The 21,546-nt window shown below is 42.1% G+C and overlaps 1 protein-coding gene across 1 annotated transcript in view; it reads left to right on the forward strand.

The window, feature by feature from the left end:
• GADL1 (glutamate decarboxylase like 1) overlaps window positions 1-21,546 on the forward strand; it is a 398,137-nt gene that overhangs the window by 235,531 nt on the left and 141,060 nt on the right. Inside the window, exons 4-6 of the mRNA XM_032649105.1 lie at window positions 11,592-11,764; window positions 16,488-16,614; window positions 18,850-18,940. Of these exons, the coding sequence (XP_032504996.1) occupies window positions 11,612-11,764; window positions 16,488-16,614; window positions 18,850-18,940 (371 nt within the window). The 5' untranslated portion in view covers window positions 11,592-11,611. The remainder of the gene's footprint in view (window positions 1-11,591; window positions 11,765-16,487; window positions 16,615-18,849; window positions 18,941-21,546) is intronic.

The raw sequence follows: 21,546 nt of genomic DNA on the forward strand, positions 1-21,546 counted from the left end.
TTTCAAGCTCTAAGATCCCATGATCCTACACAAAATTGGCCAGAACCCCACCTTGGCACATATTCTAGATGGCTCTAAACTCATGCCTCATTGGGTCTCAGCTGTAGACTAGCCCAGACCAATGCCTTTATGGTCTTTTATGCAGTGTTCTGTGAGTGCCTCACTTATCAACATAAGAGTAGCAATGAGATGTGTGGGCATCCCCCAGAGGTGCCACGTTTGCCATTTCAGGGGCGCCATCTATAATGCAGTTTATGTGACTGTGTTGGCTCCCAGGTAGGTTAAAATTTTGGAATATTTGCTCTGATTTTATATGGAGGTGAGGCTGAGTCTGTGTAGCATAAAGGATGAGGAGAAAGATGCTGGTGGTTGCCTCACCCTCTTCTCTACTGAGCAATTCATCTCTGAACCCAAATTTGCATACCCCATTTAGCAATGCATTTGCCCTGCAAGTAAGAGTCCTCCCTCCTTAGAAGGCAGTTTAGACCATCTATTTTCACTTAAAGATGCTTCTTGGAGAGGTCTTATTGCCATCCCAAGCAGCTTCTCAGTATATTCTTTCCAGTCTCATGTAATACACTCCATAAAGAGGTTTTGGTAAGTGATGTTCTCTGCATTTGAGGGTGGCCACGTGTGAATGTCATAGCATGTGTGTTGAAATACTGAGCTGAGAGTAATTGCCCACTACTGACCTGGAAGATGACCTTCCAAAAGCCTAGGCTAGGAGGCAGTACCTTGGGCACAAATGAGCATTACATCAGAGTTAATCAATGGATAATGTAAATGAGGTACCCATTTATAGCATGTATTTAAATTTTCACTTAAATTGCAGGTTAAGTGGAATCATTTAAAATCCTGCAGTCAACACTTGAGCAAATTGGTTTTAAAACTATATATTACATTGCAGCACATTGCAATTTAATACATAGTTCCCAGATAATTGCTTATTGCTTTCGGAGTATAAAATATGTGTCCAAGTAGTTTAGAGAGGTTGATAAGACATGAGAATATCTCTTTATTCACCTTTTTTTGGAAAAAGCTAGAATATAGTCATTATGAACATGGTATCCGAACTCAGGCTGCCTGGCTTTGAATTATAATTCTCTTCATCTCTCTGGCCTCAGTTTTCCTACCTGTAAAATTGAATTAATGAAGATAATTATTATGAGAATTAAATGAAGTAACGCATATAAGGTACCTAGCTCAGTACCTGATCCATTGCAAGTATCTAATAAATGTTAGCTATTGTTATTTTCTAAATGCAATTATATTTTTGTTCCCTTTCTGCCACACTACTACTAGAAAAGCTGCTAGTAAAGGTAAATTCACAGGTGGCTGGAATTGTATTTCTTTTTGGCAGGGCTGTCTAGACTCTTTTTTGCTAAGACAGTGCTCTACCCACTGGCCACAAACATCCTGACTTGTACATAAGTGGAATATTTTTAAAAAGAGAAAAAATGCAATATTTATTTTTTGACAGGAACTGGATGACCTCTAAGTTTTGCAGAACAATTAAAATAGGTGGGAAACTCTGAAGGTACAGAGAATATACTTGTTAAGCTGTGTGTAGTTGTCTTTAACTTTCCTTAGTTGGGAATTTCTACAGAAGTCAAGTTTTTCAGAATATTAGTTATGGTTCTCTGTTTTCACAGAACACAGAAAGACTCTTGCTCACTAGAAGGGGGAGTTGACTGGAAGGATTTGGGAGAACTCAGAATTGGAGAGAGAGCTAAATAATGAGGCCTTGGAAAAGACAGGAGCCAAGGCAAATCTGGAGATCTGGAATACTTGAGACTTGGAGGTAGCATGAAAGGGGAAAACCTTAACTGACGGTGCTGCCCAGACTGTGTCCGGGGGGGAAGAGTGGTTCCAGTTGGGATGCCGATTAGGCCAAAACTTCCCCAAGCAAACAAGCAAACTCAAAATGGACGTTCTCCCTACTCATCCTCAAATCTCAGAAAACACAGGAGTCACTGATAAAGCAACAAGTCAAATGTAATGTTTCACAACTATATGTAGGCAAGAAACTAGATGAAGAGTCAGAGAGGGTACAGAGCCAAGGTGGCAGAGGGGGAAGTGCCAGCAGAAATGGTGATGCTGGGGGGCAGTGGCCAGTGAAGGAGGGGGCAGACATGGTGAGAGCAGCTTCTGGGGAGCACGGTACTGATAAGCGAGATGAAAGGACACCATCCATAGCCACGTTCTCCAGCCTGGGCTGCAATTTAGTATATGTGTATGCCAGTCCAGTTTTCTCATAGAGCCTGGCTGCATTCACATCCCTGTAAGCTGAAGTAGTACCCATCAGTTCATAAAGTGTAGAGGGGGGATGATGGCTGGGGGTGGTTTCACGGGCTGGCCATCAATATGACAAGCTAAGACTTACAATACCAGCATGTAGATCCTGTCAAGTAATGTTTACTCAAGCCATAGGAGTAGGTGTCTTGGGGAATCCTATTCTCCTGAAAACATCAGAAGGTTACCCAATTTCTGGCCTGGTGCCCAGTGAAAGGAAAACATTTTTGAAATTAAAAATAAATAAATAGGGTATATGGTGACCATGCACTTATTGGCCATTGGCAGGGCACTGACAGCTATGTTAAGGAGCTCCTTAGAGACTCCCTTCTAAGAAGCTTGTCCTCTCAGAGAATGGATGGTGTTGATGGACCCAGCTCTTTTGTTAAAGGGCATGCCTTGGTGTTTCCACAGAATCGGAGTCCTTTGACTGACATCCCAGATGCTAACACAACAGGGTCTCATAAAATAAAACCCAGGGTAATGGGAACATGTTCTGAAATGTTCTGTGTTCATCCAGTGCTTTGCAAGAGAGGAGCTAATGTATGGATACACAAAATTATCTTTTCCTATCTTATTCTGTCACCTTTCATCCAAAGATCATTTTAGAACATAGACTTACTGGAGGATAGAAAACTATACTATCCATGTACAGTTGTAGGGCTCATTAGAAAGACACGGGATTCCTGACTTCAAGTTTGCAGTAATAATATTGTAGGCGAGAAGTCAAAATAAATATAACCCCCCATCCTGTCTATTATCTAGTCCATGTCCTCCCTCTCCCTGGCCTGGATTATTGCCGTCATGTCTCCCCAACTTGAACTCTTGATTTCCCACCTAAACTCGACACTGGTACCCACTTCATCTTTCTAAAGCACTCCTCTTATCCCATCAGAAGTTCTCAATGGCTCCCTATTGCCTACCAAGTAACATACACATTCCTCAGTCTCCAGTGAGGTTCCTGCAAGATTGGTGCCCATGTCACCTCTCAGCAGTCAGTCACTTCTGCCATTTACAGACCCTGCCCCTTGGACAAACAGAAGTACTTAAGGTTTCCTGGACACACACACACACACACACACACACACACATTTTTTTGCCTAGTTCAGTTTCCTTTTTGGTTATGAATGTCCTTGCCATAATCTTTGTTTCTACCCCATCATAACCAATTTCTACAAATCAGTCAAAAATCTTGATTCTCCATCCCCACCTTACCACACATTGACCCGACTGCCCTTTTCCAGTGGTCCGTGTATCAGCATAAGGCCCTGTCATCTAAGAGTCTTTTGTTTTCTTGACCCCCTACACCCACTTCATCAGCAAGTCCTCTTGGCTTTACCACCAAAATTTCCCAGATTGCAATGCTTTTCCTACGTCTTCTGGATCAAAGCCACCATTCTCTGTTGCCCGGACTTCTGTAGTAGCCTCCTAAGCAATCTCTCTGTTTCCACATCTGCACTCAGACAGTCCATCCTCTACAAGGTACCAGAGAAATCTGTTAGAAATGTAAACCAGATCATGTTACTCCTTTGTTTAAAATCTTTAAGTGGCTACCTGTTGCTTTTAGAATAAAACACCTTACCTAACCTGCTCCCCGTCTGTCTTTCCAAAGCTCACTCTATTCCTCTTTCCCCTCGTCCTCATACTGGGCTACACTGATGTCTTTCTATTCCTTTAAAAGGACAATTTATAGATTATTTGCATTTTTTGTTCCTTCTTTCTGGACTATTCTCTTTTCATGTCTTTTTACATCTGGAACCTTCTCCTCATTTGCATCTCAATCCAAATGTTTCTTCTTCAGAAATACTTTCCCCTGATCAGATCTGAAATACCTCCTTATTTTCATCCTATCAAGTCATTCAGGTAATTTCCTTCAGAGCATTTATTGGAGTCTGCAGTTATTTTAATTATTTATCTGTTTGCCTTTTTATTAACTATGTCTCCCATCCATCCCAAGTAAAGGTAAATTTGTGTCTTCTTGTTCATGGCTCGGCTTCCAATGCCTCACACAGTGTTCTGAACTTAAGAGGCACTAAGTAAGTATTTGCTGAATGGTTGAATGAAGGACCATCTTAAATATCATCTAAGAGAACTTTCTGCTTCTCACAGTCAGAAGCCCTCCTCTGGAAGTTCAGTGTGTGCTTTGTCTGACCTCAAGTATCATGCTTTATACCTTCTGGATGGGATTCTAGGTATTTCATAAACGTGTCTAATTTTCCTTATTGGACTTTGAAGTCACTGTCTGTGTGTCTGATCCATCTTTGAGTCTCCCACAGTGCCTACCCCAGTGTCTTATGCATGGCAGGTATTCAGTAAATATGTTGGGAAGTATAGGGCTTCCCTGGTGGCGCAGTGGTTGAGAGTCCACCTGCTGATGCAGGGGACACGGGTTTGTGCCCCGGTCCGGGAAGATCCCACCTGCCGCGGAGCGGCTGGGCCCGTGAGCCATGGCCGCTGAGCCTGCACGTCCGGAGCCTGTGCTCCACAACGGGAGAGGCCACAGCAGTGAGAGGCCCGCGTACCACAAAAAATATATATATATATTTTGGGAAGTATAAATGAAAGAAGTATTAACTCACTGTATATTTCAACTAAAGAGAGTTTAACCCCCAAAATGAGACTGAGTGATTTAAATTTTCTTTTCTTTTCTTTTTTTGCCTTTGGGTGCCCATCTCTAGCTGACTAAAGTTATGAGCATAGTTTTGCCATTTTCTCCTGTGACTTCCTATTTGGGGGCTGTACTGTGGACATGGTTTGGTCTCTAAGTCAGGTCTATGATTCTACCAATCACAGAGCTAGATTCAGACACTCAGTCCCTGTACTTGTTGCTACTACCCACACCTTCAGAGCTTCTGTGGCCACTGCTTTGTATTATTGTTATTTCTTAATATTTGTTTATTTCCTATAACCTTCTTCCTTGTAGACTGCTCGTAGTTACCCTGGCATTGGCATGTTGTTTCTAAGACAACAAAAATGACTTAAAATGGTTGTGAAATTCAAAAGGGATGCAAACAATGTATAAGTCTTACAGGACCAGGTACATTGACTAAATTAGGTGTGCACTTTTTTGAGCTTAGAAGAGACACCTGAATTGGAAAACTCCAGAACAGAAGAATGTCTCTTCAACTTTTGTTCAGCTCTATTTTTCTTCTCCCTGGCCCCCTGGATATTGTCTTTCAAGACTTTTAGCAACTTGAGAGCAGAGATTCTGTGTTTTTTAATTTCTGTATTCCCAGGCACCAGGCTGGTGCTTGGTACACGGTAGGCCCTTATTAATTTATTAACTAATACTATCCTCTTTTCCCAGGTTTTGCTTCTCATTCCTATCTTGGACTGGCCTACTGGGCTCTCCAGATCCTGACCCTCAGCTCTCCCTGGGGCCCCAATGTCTTTGGCACAAGTTTTCTGAAGAGTTCCTTGGCCTCCCCACCAGATGCCTGGATTCACTTTTGATCCATTGTTCCTCTTTCCATCCTTTGGAAGCAAGAGTTATTTTCCTAGTGCTGTTTTGCTCTTAACAATTAAAGAATCTCATATGGGAAGCTTGGCTCTTATTGGCAGACCTTCTGACAAAGACCTAAGGCTATTGATTCTAAACTTTACCTGGGCCAGCAGTGTAATGTGGGTGCTGGAAGAGTTCGTGTAGACTTAGCCACAGTAAAGGTCCCCATACTCTGTGTCCTGTACTCTACTCGTGGCAGTTGGCTCTGCAGCTTGCACGTACGGCCACATTCAACCCTCCCAATGACTCAGTGCAATAGGCATGGCTATTTTCTCTGTTGGCCAGATAAGAAATCTGGATCACATGGAAGTTAAGTGATATGGGTAAGATCACAGCAACATGGTTAGAATTGGGGCCAGGATCTGCCTGGTTTCAAAGCTTAAGCTTTGGAATCAACTAGGATGCTAATAGAAGCCTTACTAATGGAATCATGAAGACCAGAGAAGGGGAAATACCAATTCACTGTATTTTGAGTTGGTGAGACCACACCTGGGGTATGCCTCATTTTGTAAGATAGAAATAAACTGACCCAGACTAGCAACCATGGTCTATCAGATCCATCGAAGAAACTGGAACAGTTTTAACTGGCAAAATAAGAGATTTAGATGAGAGTTGATAAAGGTCTTCATGTGTTTAGATTAGAGTCCCATGGAAGAGAAATTAGACTTGCTTTGTCTACCCATCTAGTGTAAAAGCCTGAAGAAATGACACAAATGCATATTGAGTCACTGTAGGAGAAGCTTTGTGACCACTCACAGCTGTTTGTCATGGACTTGCTACTTTAAGATGAGGTTTTAAAATTCTAACTTTGTAATGAGGTTTTAAAATTATTATTATTATTTCTTACTGCAGATATTTAAAGAGAAGACAGGTCTTCCAATTCAGAAGCCTTCTCTGATACCTCAACTTCTCCTATAACCCTAAGCCTTAACCCTAAATGTCTACATTGCTTACATTCAAAACATTTTATTGGTATCCTTCTCATGGCACTTGACACCCTTTATCTTCTATTGCATTATTCAAACTCTGAGGCTCTCAATTACCGAGGACAGGCACCGAGTCTAATTCATCTTGCTGTCATTACTAACTCCCTAACACTGCCTGGCAAACTGTAGATGCCCATAGAGCACTATCTCATTGCTCCTTTGTAGAACTTCAATATATTATATTATTTACCGCAGTTTCACTACTTACCAGCTCTGTGACCCTGGGCAAGCCAATTAAACCCTCTGTGTCTCAGCTTCCTCAACTATAAAACTGAGTAACTAACTGGAAATTTTGTGACAACTAAATTTGCTAAATCTATACAATTTTTAGAACAGAGCCTACCCCACATGTCTTTTATTCTTGTAAATTTTCAGCACCTAACTCCCCAAAGAGACTTTGAGATCCTCAAGGAGATGATCCAATTCCTGTCTTTAGCCCCCACCTGCTGTGTGGCACATGGTAGGTGAATAACACGTTTGTTGAAATGAAAAACATAATTATTAAAGGATAAGAGGGAAGCCAGGCAAACGAAGATGTTAAGATTCTGGAAGCATCTTAGAGGTCAACCAGAACAGTGGTCCCTAAACCCACCTGCAATGTTAGTATATTTCAGTACTGTTAGTGTAAGTGAGAGTGCAGCCAGCCCAGCACTTTCCTCAGGTTATCTCCTATTTTATAGATGAGGAAACTGAAGCACAGAGAGGATGTATTATTCCAGGATCAAAGAACCTGAGAGACTAGAACTCAGCTCTCCTGTTGTATCAGCCACTGGGTTGGGGAGGGGATTTGGGGGACTGTATGAAAGGGTTAGATAAGATGACCTCCAGGATAACAATACATTCAGCCAGTCCTCAGAGAGTTGCTGAGTGCCTATGAATGCCAACGGCTGAACGGTTTTCTGGAATGTCCAGAAAATTGAGACATGGATCCCTTCTGTAGGCATTTACAATCTGGTGCAAGAAATAAAACCTCTACACAGATAACCACGGTGCAAGGTGGAAAGTGACAAGGTGGGAAGTCTGGACAGCTGCCCACCCCATGTGGGCTGAACTGCTTGGCTGTTGCCAGAAGTTCAACTCTCTTCATAAGGACAGTCCCTTCCCACTGAGCCTTCGTCTTCCCATTCTTCCAGGGGATAACTCACCAGCCACTTTAGAGTTCATTACCCTGGGCATCTGATTACTCTGAGATCTCCCTTTCTACTGTCATTGCTTACTGTCACATGTAATTTACTCCTGTTTGTTTATGTATTTAATAAATAGTCTTGGGCTTCCCTGGTGGTGCAGTGGTTGGGATTCCGCCTGCCGATGCGGGGGGCGCGGGTTCGTGCCCCGGTCCGGGAGGATCCCACGTGCTGCGGAGCAGCTAGGCCCGCGAGCCATGGCCGCTGGGCCTGCGCGAATGGAGCCTGTGCTCCGCGGCGGGGGCGGAGGTGGGGTGGGGCCGCGTCAGTGAGAGGCCCGCATACAGCGAAAAAAAATAAAAGAAATAAATAAATAGTCTTGACTGCCTACTACTATTAACTTACACTTACTGAGTTAGCTAATATTTCTAACATTTATTGAGTGCCCACTACACACCAGGCATTGTTTTAGGTCTCCGTCTGTATTAATTCATTTACTCATATGTCAATGAAAGAGGCCATGACTGAATCTCTGAAACAATATTTGAAGCTGAATTTATTGTTTGTTCAGCAAGGCAGAGCTGGGCATCTCTTTAAACAAAACAGAAGTTGAGCTTATATAGATAGGGGTTTGGAAAGTATGGAGTTGAGGAATTGGTGGAAATTCAGAAGTTGGAGTGTTTCAGGATTGACTGGCTTCCACGCTTGGAATTGTGGTTCCTGGAATGAGATTTGTTATGGACTGACTTTCAGAAGTCATATGACTATAAAAAAGGGAAGGAGGGAAAAGAGAGAGTAGGAGTGGCCTTGGTGAAAAGAACGGCTCAGGGAGGAAAGTGAGAGCCTCTCACCAACTGTTTCTTTTGCTAACCCAGACTGCAAACTCAGTTTTGCCTTGTTGACCCTGTTCTCCAGGTCCTTCTTGCAGCCCCTGCTGCCCCTTCTCTAGACCATGAATGGAGTTCCATGTCTGCCCTATTCCTACCAAAGGTGTTTCCTCCTCGGTTAGGGCTGGCAACCTGCGATGGCACCTTAGAGGAAGGGACATGATCACTGAATGGTGGAGGGAACCAGGGTCCCAGGCTTTTTAAATTTAATAGCCAACAAATGTTTATGGAACTCCTACAAACTGCCAGGCACATTCTGGGTGCTGTGGAACAGACACAAGCTCATGTTCCCATAGAGCAAAACCTCTGTTGCAGAGACAATATTTAAACAAGTAAATTAATAAGAATTGTATGTCACTGCTCTTGAGTCAAAGCAGAGAAAGAAGGTGGGGGAGGGGAGTGGTGCAGTGTGAAATGGGGTTGTCGGGGACACCTCGCTGAGAAGCTGGTGTTTAAGAAAAGAGTCGAGGAAGAGTGAAGAGGAAAAGGTGGGTGAAACATGGTGAGCTTTGAGGGCAGGAATAAGAGATGAGGTTTGAGTTCCAAGAGATAATGGGGGAGGAGTTCATTTAAAGCCTTAGAGGTCATTATTAGGACTTTGACTTTTAATTTGATGAGATAAGGGGTCATTGAATGGTTTGAATAGAGGAGTCATCATGTGATGTGCCATCTTTTCAAAGACACATAGGAGCTACTATGTTGAGAATTGTCTACACGGTACATAGGGCAGGGTGGCAGCCGGGGGTTAGTTGAAAGGCTAACCCAAGTGTTTGATGGTGATAAGGGAGCGGGGAATGAAGAGCAGACAGATTCTGGGTATATTCTTCATGGAACACTCCTCCCATTGAACGATTTCATTATTTACCGCTATCAACTCTAGCAGTTAGATGGGAGGTCCTGGGTGTGCATCCCCAGAAGATCACAGCTTGACTGTTCAATCTCTGGAGGGTCTTTTCCAGTTGGGCAAATGTAGTGGGTAAAGAGTGACATGATCACATCTGGTAATAGAAATAAAACATAGCTATCAAGAAAAGATGCATACTCTATACCCAATTCTATTTAGTTTTTTTAAAGTAGTATTTTCTCCTATATAATTGAATTATGGGCGATTTCTGTAATTGATGGCTGTGGAGAAACAGACAATTTTAATTTCAATTTCTCTGCTATTCTGGTTTCAAGTGGGTGTTTGACATTTGTGTGTGTGTGTGTGTGTGTTAGAGAGAGAGAGAGAGAGAGAGAAACTCTGAGAGGCCTACAGAGTGGTTGCTATTCCCTGGGCAATAAAAACCTGAAATCCTATTAATGAGGTTAGAAAAAAATTGAACTTTTTCCATGTGCTTAATAATAGCACTGCCCAGTTACATAACCAGGGTTCCCTGAATAATTGCCCTCTTTTCCAATTTATTTTTATGACCTAAAATTTGTGGGGAGGAAAGTGCCTTTAGGTGTAGAGCATTTCCATCCAAAAGCTCAACTCCAGGGCTTCACCATTTGTCCTAAACCAAGTCAAATACATCTTTTCAAGTGAAAGATAAGTGAAAGTGAAGGATGGAACTGAAATTCATCGTGGGAGCTCTGGGTGGTTTACCCTTGGGTGTGAGGATAAAAGATCGATCCTTTGCTACAGATTCTATCTTTCTCAAATTGCGGAATCTTCTGGTGACATTTTTATCTGTCTTCGTGGACACCATTTGAGTTTGCCAGTCATAGAATTAAAGGGTTTAGGAAACCACGGAATTGTACCAAACATTTAACTGCGAGGAGAAGATGGGCTCCAGGTTATAATAACTGTTAATACAGTTAGAACCCTCAATAAGTATAAAAATGTTTGAAATACAGACCGCCAGCATATTTAAGGTGTATTTACAAAGAATAAGTGAGGTGCTGTGCTAGCTGAGGTGCTGAAAAATACTTTTAAAAATTGTTTCTGTAAATTTCCACAACTCAGTGAACATATACATTATAAGGAAGAAAGAGATAGTGATCAGAAAAAGAGAACACAATCGAGTCAGAGCTTGAGGCAGATATTGGTTGAATATCTGGATTAAGTTGCCAGAATTATTTTGGAGGAGAGCTATTTTGGGTAGGCAGTAACCTTTATTCTCAGATATAGATTTCCATGTTGACTTTTAACCTTTAGTCACTGACTGGCAACTGTCCAGTCCTGAAAATGTCCTGCTCCATCCTTCTGCCTAAATTGCAAGTTTGAAAAGTTTAAAGGTGTTATAAATATGGGTTTACAGGAATTGCGACACTGCTCACATTCTTTTCTCCTTCTCTCAGTAGGAAATGGCCGAGTGGGTTTAACAAGGGGTTTCATAGACAAGGCAGAAGGGCATTTAATCACAGGCTTAAAACGTAAAGTTAAGAGAAAAGGCATGTTGACATTACTTCTTCTTCTTTAGGAATGACTTATGAAAAGGAAATGTATGGTCATCCTTAAATTACAAGAGAGTGTGTGCCCACGAACTAGACATGGGCTTGTGTTTACAAAGATCTTTTTGTACATGTGTCTGAAAGATGTTTGTATGAGTGAGTAAAATGGGTTGAATTTATGTTGCTTGAGCTCCTCCATGCTCCCTGATGCTAAACAAGATGCTGCAGGAATGGAAAATGGAACTTTCTTTCTTTAACTCTGTCATGCCATTGGGCACCATAAGAAGCTGTCAGCTTCAATGCCTCAAATGTATTAAAAGAAGGTATGCCCTTTGAAGGTGGGACGGTGAGCCATTTCCCCTGTGTTTTGTTCTGTACTCGAATTAGATTATCTCTCAAACACGGTTTGATTGTGTGCTTCCAGGAGATATCGATCCACAAGAGATGGTTCCCGGCAGGAAGAACACTGTTTTCGTGGATGGAGTCATACTGAATGGCCCCACAACAGATGCAAAAGCAGGAGAAAAATTTGTCAAAGAGGCCTGTAGACTAATAATGGAAGAGGTGGTTTTGAAGGCTACAGACATCAATGAGAAGGTAAATATAAAAACCTATAAGGAACCCTAAGAATGCGAAAGATAGGTTTTAACCAAACCTGGATGGCTAGACGTAAGGGAAATGGGAATCATGCTTTCATTTCCTCTATACCTTTGTTTCAAGTGGATGCCCAGATACCAAAGTTTGTATCTACTCCCCACCCCATCCCCGCCTCCAGAACCCCACCCAGTCTCTGTTTTCCTGGGAGGGTTGACTTTTACTCTGCCACCCAGCATGTGTCAGGAAATTGGCTGAGACCCAGAGTTTAACCAGGTAAGGCTGTGAAGCACAGGATGAAGCTTTCTGCCCCGGATAACAATATAGATTATAAACCACCCAATGATCTGATTTCTACACTCTCCAAAGCACACTCTGCTTTCCATTTTCTTGTGCATATTCTTTATGTTACTAGGGAAAACCAAGCAGAAGGTAGAAAAAGTGTGAAAAGTTTAAAAATTTATCTGAGGGTCTTTACCAGGACCTTGTCTGAGCTCAGACTAGAAATCTTGGGTTGTTAAGTCTGACTTCTGACTGGTACCAATGACTGGTTCTAGGTTTCAAATTCAGACCCAAATTCAGATGCAAATTGATACTGGAATTACCACTAATAACATCTATTCTTAACAGTACTTACTACGTGCCAGGTGATATTCTAAGAACGATTCCATAGTATTTGTGTATTTAATCCATGTGTTTGTGTATTTAATCATTAAAGACCCCTAAGATGCAGGTGCTATTTATTAACTCCATTTTAGAGACAAGGGAAAAAATGTGGCACAAGAGGTCAAGTACGTTGCCCCAAAGTACATGCTAGCAAGTCTCAGAGCTGATACTAAACTCCAGGCAGGCTGGCTTCAGAGTTTGTGCTTTTTTTTTTTTTTTTTTTTTTTTTGCGGTACTCGGGCCTCTCACTGCTGTGGCCTCTCCCGTTGCGGAGCACAGGCTCCGGACGCGCAGGCTCAGCAGCCATGGCTCACGGGCCCAGCCGCTCCGTGGCATGTGGGGTCTTCCCGGACCGGGGCAAGAGCCCGTGTCCCCTGCATCAGCAGGCAGACTCTCAACCACTGCGCCACCAGGGAAGCCCAGAGCTTGTGCTTTTAATGATTCCTCCATACGTCTCTTAAAATCTCAAAATTAACCTCTATCACATTGATCACCTTTCATACTGGAATCAGATTATCAGGAAATGGAGGGAGAGATTTTCATTTCAATTTTATCAGGAGAAATAAATGTCATTTTAAAAAAATGATTTTGAATGTGAAGTGGTATGCTGAATTTTTGGTAACATGCGTTTGGGAAAACTAACAGGAAAATAGATAGAAATGACCCATGATCTTGGAATGGTTAAATTCAAGGCAAAGTCACTGGAAGTGTTTCCTGATATGTACTTATAATTGCATATTTTCCTGTCTTCTTTGTACTTGGGGAATATTTTGGACCTGCTTTACTTTGGAGTAAACTACTCCCCTGGAACTTTTTTTATATCAGCCTTTATTCAGTCATTAAATATTAACTGAGTGTTAGCTAAGGGTAAAGCATTACATTTGGGCCTGGGGGATATTAAGAAAAGTAAGAAAAAGGTTCAGCTTTGAACAGAATTTTAATCTCATTGGGAGAACAAGTTTTTGTTGGGATAGAGAACAGGGGATCCCAATAAGAATGTGATAAACGCTGCATGATTTGGGCAGAGTTTGGAGATTTCACTGAGGAGTGGGCACCTTGAACTTTGATGCAGAGTCTGAAGGTGAAGTAAGGTTTTGATGGACAGAGAGAAGTCAGCACAGGTGTGTTGAAGAAAGCGGGAGGTAAATGATAGAGAGAGAGTTGTAATAGGATAAGGTATTTAATACACTAAGAGGACCCTTCACCTAGAAAGAAGGGCTCATACAGGGCCCTAACGGGAGGTAGGATGAGAAGGGTAGGCTTAAGACCCTAAGTTGTCCATTAAGCAACCCCAAGCCCATTGCAATATAGTAGACATGCATCCATATGAAGCTGGCTTGAAAGTTATGTTGAAGTTGGGAGAGGGAGGTGAGGATTTTATGCTGCTGACTTAGCCTACTTGGTCAGAAATTCAACAAGTCCCCTTTCAAAGGTGACCTGAGGATAGGATGGGTCACCACACATAGATGATTATTACTAGTACCCTCTTTGATAGACACTTTTTATCAGCCACTTTTTTTGTTGTTTGTTTTTTAATTGAGCTGTAATTTACATTCAGTCAAATGTATTCTTTTTGGTGTGCAGTTCTATGAGTTTTGACAAGTCTTGTAACCATGAACAGAATTAAGATACAGATTAAGATCCATCACCCCCCTTATTTCCCCGTGCCCCTCCATAGTCAACCTCTCTCCTCACCTCTAGCCCCTGGTAATCACTGATCTGTGGGATTTTGTTTTTTGTTTTTGTCCTTGTGGTTTTTGCCTTTTCTGAGGGTAAGGTAGATGGAATCATATCACAAGTAGCCTTTGGAGTCTTGCTATTTTCTCTCAGCAAAATGTGCTGGAGATTCATCCACGTTACATGAACCCATAGTCCTTCCTTTTGATGGGCTCAGCCCATTTGATTTACTTCTGCCCATTTTGGTTCTAAGCTGAGAGTTTGATTTCATACCTCTCGCATGACTTGGTATTTCCTCCTGCTTTCCCCAGCCTCCCACATGCTGGTCTTTATTCCCTGGAGGGCCCCCTGTCTCTCTCCTCCCCTCCACAGCGAAACTTTTTAAAGATTGTCAACACTGCCCCCCTCCCTCTACTTCCTCACCTCCTACATCCTCACTTCACACAATCTGGCCTCCACTCCCACCTCCCTTAGTCAAATGCTCTTGCCAAGGACACCTCCTTGTTGATAAATCCCAGGAGCACTTCTCAGGCTTTGTCTAAGTTGGCTTCTCAGCAGGATTTGACAGTGATGACCGTCTCCTCCTTCAAGCATCCTTCTTCCTTTGTTTAGTAGCACAAAACTCTCCTGGGATTCTCCCTGCCTCCCTGGCTTGTCCTCCAACTCACAACTGAGCTCCTCTCCCTTTGCCCATTTCTCATGCGTTGGCGCCACCCAGGTGAGACCCTGCACCTTCCCCTCTTCCTGTAGGTTCCCTCTGAGCTGTGTCACCTGTGTCATATTATAATGGATGCCTGGAACTCTGTTCCTGATCTTTTACAAGAGCTTCAGTCCAACTGCTACACCCCTTTTGGGTGTCCTGAAGGTGCCTTGGACTAAATGTGCCCCAAAATCATCATCCCCACCCCACCCCATCCACCATCAACCCGTGTGCAAGCTGGAAACCTCAGGATGGCCTTTGGCTCATTGCTCTCCCTCATCCTTGATGTGCTACAGCTTTCTCAGTTCTATTGATGGTGCATTTTCAAAATCTCCAGATATGCTTCATTCCCAAAGCAGCTAGCCTCATCCAGACTACTGCCTTCTCTTGCCTGGTTTATTAGAGTAACCTCTTATTTCCAATTTTATTTGGGATCTCCATATAGCAACCAAAGCTATTGTCTAAAACACAAATATGATCATATAATCTCCCTGTCCAAAACATAAGAGTTTTTCTAGAGCCATGTTCAAACTCTGTAATGTGCCACACAAAGCCTGTCACAATCTGAGCCTTGTTTATCTCTTCATTCATTCATTCATTCATTCAACACATCTTTGTTGATAACCTCTTGTTATGGCAGGCCATGTTAGTTACTTGGGATCAGTGAGCAAAGTGACTGATATGTCTGCTCTCATGGAGATTGTGTAGGATATCATAAATGAATTACGCAGCACACTGGAAGGTGACAGGTGCTATGGAAGAAGGAAAAGAAGAAACAGTTGGGGGGAATTGCTAGAGATGGAGTAATGTGCAGCCTGGAATTTTAAATAAGGACTCAGGATTGCTGTCATTGAGAAAGTGACATTTGAGAAGGCTTTTGGATGAAGTGAGGAAGTTAGTGATGAGGATATTTGGAGGGGGGGGTCATTCCAGGCTGAGGGCAAAGACCCAAAGGTGGGAATGTGCCTGGTCGTTTAAGAAACAGAAAGGAGGCCAGGTTGTGGGGGCAGAGTCAGCTGGGAGGAAAGCAGTGCCACCAGGAAAGGAGGTTGTACAGGATCGTTTTAGGTCATTATAAGGACGTAGGCTTTTACTTTGAAAGAATGAGGAGCCATCAGAGGCGTTTGAGCAGAGGGGTGACCGTGGCTCATATACAAGAGGAGCATTCTGGATTCTGGCTGCCTGGTTGAGAGTAGATTGTATGGGGCCAGGGGACAAGCAGAGAGACAAGTTAGGAGTTATGCCAGGAGCCAAGCTTCACTTCTCCCTCCCTCCCCCAGGCTCTGTGTTCAAGCCACACCAACGGACTTCACTCTTTAGAAGGGCTGTGGGTGCCCTTATATCTCAGCTTTGCCTGTGCTGTTCCTCCCACCTAGAGGGCCCCTTGCATGACCCCATCCCTTAATCTTTGCTTGGTTCACCCCACTCTTATTTTATGTCACAACTTAGATGTCAGTTCCTCCAGAACATCTTCCCAAATGTAAGATGGGGTCCCTCCTTTGTTCCAACAACATCTGCTTTACCATCATAGCTCTGGTCACAGGGAACTATGGTTGCAGGTTAAATCTCTCTCTCTCCCACTTGTCTGGAAGCTTCACAAGGGTAGGGGCCACGCTTCTGACATCCTCTCCACACCTGGCTGTAGCGGGTGCCCAGTTAACCGTGCCATTGCCGAATCTCTAGGTCTGTGAGTGGCGGCCCCCTGAACAGCTGAAACAGCTCCTCGACTTGGAGCTGAGGGACACAGGAGAGCCACACCACCGGCTGTTGGAACTCTGCCAGGACGTCATACGCTACAGCGTCAAGACCAGTAAGAACTTCACTGACTCCCTTGATCCGTGCCTCTAACACGTTCTTCCATTTTCTTAAGCCTGTATTTACCTCACAGTAAAGGCAACTAGGGCACTGTTTATGGGATGAGAAAGCTGGATCAAAAATAGTGGTTCTGATGTTTTGACAATGGTCCATCTAATCCGTAAAATAGATTTGTCAAGGCCAAAGATAGGTTGATAGAAAAACTGTTGGTTAGTGGTCATATGTAAATATTATATCCTCTTCAGCAATCCTCATCCTCCTGATAAGTAGCAGTATCGTGACTGCTACTTATCATTTCTTTTGTTGGTCCAAACTGATAAACAGTATTTTGATTTTAGAAGTTGTTAAGGGATTTTAAATCTTGATCACCCAGAATATGGCCCCCCAAAATGTTCAAGAGGGTGTCTTTACTATAAACAGGGATAGATTTATTTGTAAAGTACTCTTGGCAGTTGGCAAGTACCAAATTATTTGATCAAATCTAGCAGGATCAAAAGATAAAAACCTTTCGGAAGGTATAAGAAAATGAATGCATGGGGAGTTTTTGCTCTGATAGTTTCACAATAATGCTTAACCACTGTGATCTTTTGTAAATGCAGTAACATGATATTTGTCTTGTGCTTAAGTCCTATTCCAATTGACTGTTAATATCCTGTATACCCAGTGAATAAGTGTCAGGAGTAGAAGAATAACTTTCCAAAATATGCATTTCTCAGTGTGATATAAAGGTAATCTAGTCCTTAAGACCATACAGGCGTTATGCCTTGTGAGTTCTGACTCTGAACTAAATTTAGTGGAAAGAACATAATAAAATTCTGGCTAAAAATAATTGGTTTATATCCCCTTGGGAAAGTCTAGTGTATGTATCAAAAAGCCAGTTAGCATTTCAAAAGCAGAGATACATATCTCGTTATTACAGTACATGTCGGAAGTGTAGAACGACATTTAACGCAGTAGATTTTCCAGTTTACTGGATACTTTCCATAAAGTTACCATGGAAATCAATCATAAATTAACGCGGAACTAAAAAAAAAACCTTATTAAAATTACTTGTAGCGATGTCTGGTTTCCTTTGCCAGATTAGAGGAAGTTTGCCACGTTTTATACGAAAAGACATTTTCTTCTGAGACTTTTGTTTTTCATTGAACTGGTTTCAAGAGAAAAAAACCCCAAAAGCAAATGTGGTAAGTTGCAATGAGAGGTCACTAACTAAAATGATTCCCAAATACCCAAATTTAGAAATAGGCCTCCTGCCTCTTTATTCTTTGTCACACTGGGCTTCCTATGATGGAGAATGTCAAGCCAGCCGTTAGCCGGGGGTTTGGTGTGAATATTCACACTGTGTAAAGCCAAGAACCTTTATGAGACCTTTTATAGGAAGGAAAAAAATAGAAAGTTGGAAATGAAGTTTTTCGAGCCTTAAAGGCAACTGCCTTTGAAGTGCATTGAATCAGAAAGTTTATGTAAGCTGCGTGATGAGTCACATCGTACTCCATCAACACGATGCCAGTTGCACTAGAAAAAATGGTCCAATCTGAAAAATTAAAAGGCCACTCACTGCCAGGAGCCTGAAGTGAACCCTGTTGGTGAGTGAAATGTGTTTAAATTAGGGAAATTAACATCGATATTTTTAGAAGGTAAAGGTAGCAGCAGGCTTTGATACGTGGACAAACTGCTCAAATAATCCATTTCTCAAGGTTCTGGTTTGGGTCTGGGTTGTATTTAAAAAGAAACAGGTAAAGCAAAGCTCTCAAAAGAGTGCTCAAGTTCTGCTTAGAAGCATATTGTTCAGTAGACAGGGCTATGAAATGGGTCTTCAACATTTGTTTCCCTTGTACATGACAATGTTTTAAATGCTTTTTTTTAAATTGAGGTATAATTTACATTCAGGAAAGTGGAAAATCTCAGATGCTCAGCTCAGTGAATTTGTACATATCTGCATGTAAGTGACCATCACCCAGAGCAAGATATACACCATTCCTGGGACTCCAGAGGCTCCCTCAAGCCCCTTCCTAATCAATATCTCCTTGCCAAAGGTACCCAGGATTCTAATCTCAGTCTCCACAGATCAGCTTTGCCCCATATTGAACGTCATATAAGTGGAATCATGCATTGTATACTCCTTGTATCCAGCTGCTTACATTGTCTGAAGGATTCACTATGTTATTCTGTCGATAGTTTTCTTTCTTTTTTACTGCTGTGTAGATTAATATTCTGTTTCAATTTACAGACCATCCAAGATTTTTCAACCAGTTATATGCTGGACTCGATTATTACTCCTTGGTGGCCAGATTTATGACAGAAGCATTAAACCCAAGTGTGTGAGTACCTTTAAATGGAATTTTACAAGGAATATGGATTAGAGATTTTGTTAAGTAGGTGAAATTTTATTTCATGAAATTCTATTTAATGGTTTCATTTGTGCAGTGTCATCATAAATAATGGAATAGTCTTATGACACTTTGCAGTATTCAAAGAACAGTTTGGTCTGATAGTGGTACTGTGAGATGCGTAAGGCAGGAATTATCTCCACTTAACAGATGAGAAAATTGATTAGGAACTCATTCCTGCATGAAAAGCCATGTCTGTGCTAAGGTGCTGGAGAGATACTTTGTGTAAAAACAAACCTCTGCTTTGCCTCCATGAAGCAACTAATGTAGTGATATAAGAGATGCATGCAAATTAATCAAAATGATCTACACAAATTAATGTATTATTTTCAAATGAAGGAGAGGTGCATGATGCTATAAATATAAATGGGACAAGTTTTCCTTATTGGGCACTGAGGGAAGTCTTCTCTGAGGAAGTGACGGCTAAGTGCTGAAGAATGAATGAAAGTTAACTAGGTGAAAAGAGGAGGGATGGGTTCCAGAGGGAACAGCATGTTCAAAGACTCTATGACAAGAGACAGCGTGGCATGTGCTATGAACCGAAAAGTCAGGGTGGGTGTAGCTGAGAAAGTTATGGGGGGTGTCATGGAGGACAAGATTGGAGCCAGACGTGCAGGGCCCAGTGGGCCACATTTATGAGTTATTCTAAGTACAATGAAAAGCCATTGAAGGTTTCCACATCACTAGGTGACATTTGCTTAGTAAAAAGATCACTGGAAATATGGAGAATGGATTGGAGGAGACCCATTAGGATGGCATTACCTTGGTCAGGTAAGAGATGATAGTTGCTTGGATTTAGACAGAAGTGGTAGGAATAGAGGGGGAAAAATGTCTTTGGAAGATAAAACAAAAAGAACTGGATAATATACTGGATCTTGGAAATGGGAACAAGAGGGAGGTTTATAAGATGATGCCTTATAAAGGCCCTCAAGGGTTTTTGGCTTTAATAGCTGGGTTGTTGGTCATGTCACTCACTGAGATAAGAAGCACCGGAAGAGGGACCAATTTTCAAGTATATGGTTGAAAAGGCAAGAGCAGTAATTCAGTTTTCAACTGTGAACATTTGCATTTGCAGTAACTTTGAAATATTTAAGAGTATACTCTTGGTGAGTTGAGATATATATGGGCCTGAAATTCTGATATTTATATGGAAGTTATAAATTTAGGTGTTACTGGCAAATGATGGTAATTTCAGTAGCGGGCATGGATGAGATTCCTAAAGTCAGGGATTCTCAACTCCTTCTGCTGTTTAGAATCAACCTAGGAATTTGGTTAATAGTAAGACCTGGGTCCCAGCCCAGACCAATTAAATCTGAATTTCTGTCTATGTGTCCCAGGCACTGATATATTTTCATAGCCCAACAAGTGATTTTAATGAGCAGGATGGAGATATTTTAAATAAAAACAAACCAGGAGATGGAGAAGCACTTTCTGCAGGACAGCATAGAGTGAGGAGAGAAGACGACTCGGGCCTGGGCCTTGAGGGCCTCTGATAGTTCATGGTTGGGAGGAGGAGAATAAGCCTACAGTGGAGAGAGAAGAAGGAGAAAATCCACTGGGAAGACCTGGGAGCCATGGAGGAGAGTGTGTCCAGAGTCATCTATTGTTGAGCAGAGTGTTTAAGACAAAGACTAAAAATGTCCCTTGGATTAACAACATGGATGTCATTGGTGACTTCAGTTACAGAATTTTTCGTGGAATAATTCAAGACAATACCAGATACCAGGTTACAATGGGTAGAAGAGTTAAGTGGTAGAAAAGATAGTGAAATTACACAATTCTGTGAACCTCTCTTTTTTTTTTTGCGGTACGCGGGCCTCTTACCGTCGTGGCCTCTCCCGTTGCGGAGCACAGGTTCCGGACGCGCAGGCTCAGTGGCCATGGCTCACGGGCCCAGCCGCTCCACGGCATGTGGGATCTTCCCGGACCGGGGGACGAACCCGTGTCCCCTACATCGGCAGGCGGACTCTCAACTACTGCACCACCAGGGAAGCCCATGAACCTCTCCTTTTAAGTCCTGGGATCTTTCTAACTCCTCATCTGGGTTCTTTTACTGAAATATTTAGAGGCTTTTGAAGTATTAAATTGCTGCTAAGATGAGGAGTCTGCTCAAAATCTCACGAAGCCACGAGCACATTCTGTATTGTCCTCTCCTCCACCTCCAGGCCAATTTCTAGGTTTACGGTTGAGCTAGTTTTCAAAGACAAGTTTAATAGTATTTTCTTCTTACTAAAAAGTGAATGATTATTTCACTTTTATTTGTAGGTACACATACATATATATACTTTTTTTCCACACTTTTGATATGTGTAAAGTGGTTTCCTAGCATGGTTGAAAATAGAAGCTAAATTGTTTGAAAAATGATGTAACTTTAGAGTGCTTGGCAGGTAGGGAGGTGATAACACAGTAGGTGTTCTCTTTTCCTCTTTTTTTTTTTTGCCTCTTTACTAAAGTTTTTTTCCTTCTGATGTTAACATAATTGCATTAAATTCCGTGACTATGAATTTAAATGTGTCTGCTTAGCTTACATATTTAGA

This window comes from Phocoena sinus, chromosome 11 (genome assembly GCF_008692025.1).
Source record: "Phocoena sinus isolate mPhoSin1 chromosome 11, mPhoSin1.pri, whole genome shotgun sequence".
NCBI lineage: Eukaryota > Metazoa > Chordata > Mammalia > Artiodactyla > Phocoenidae > Phocoena > Phocoena sinus.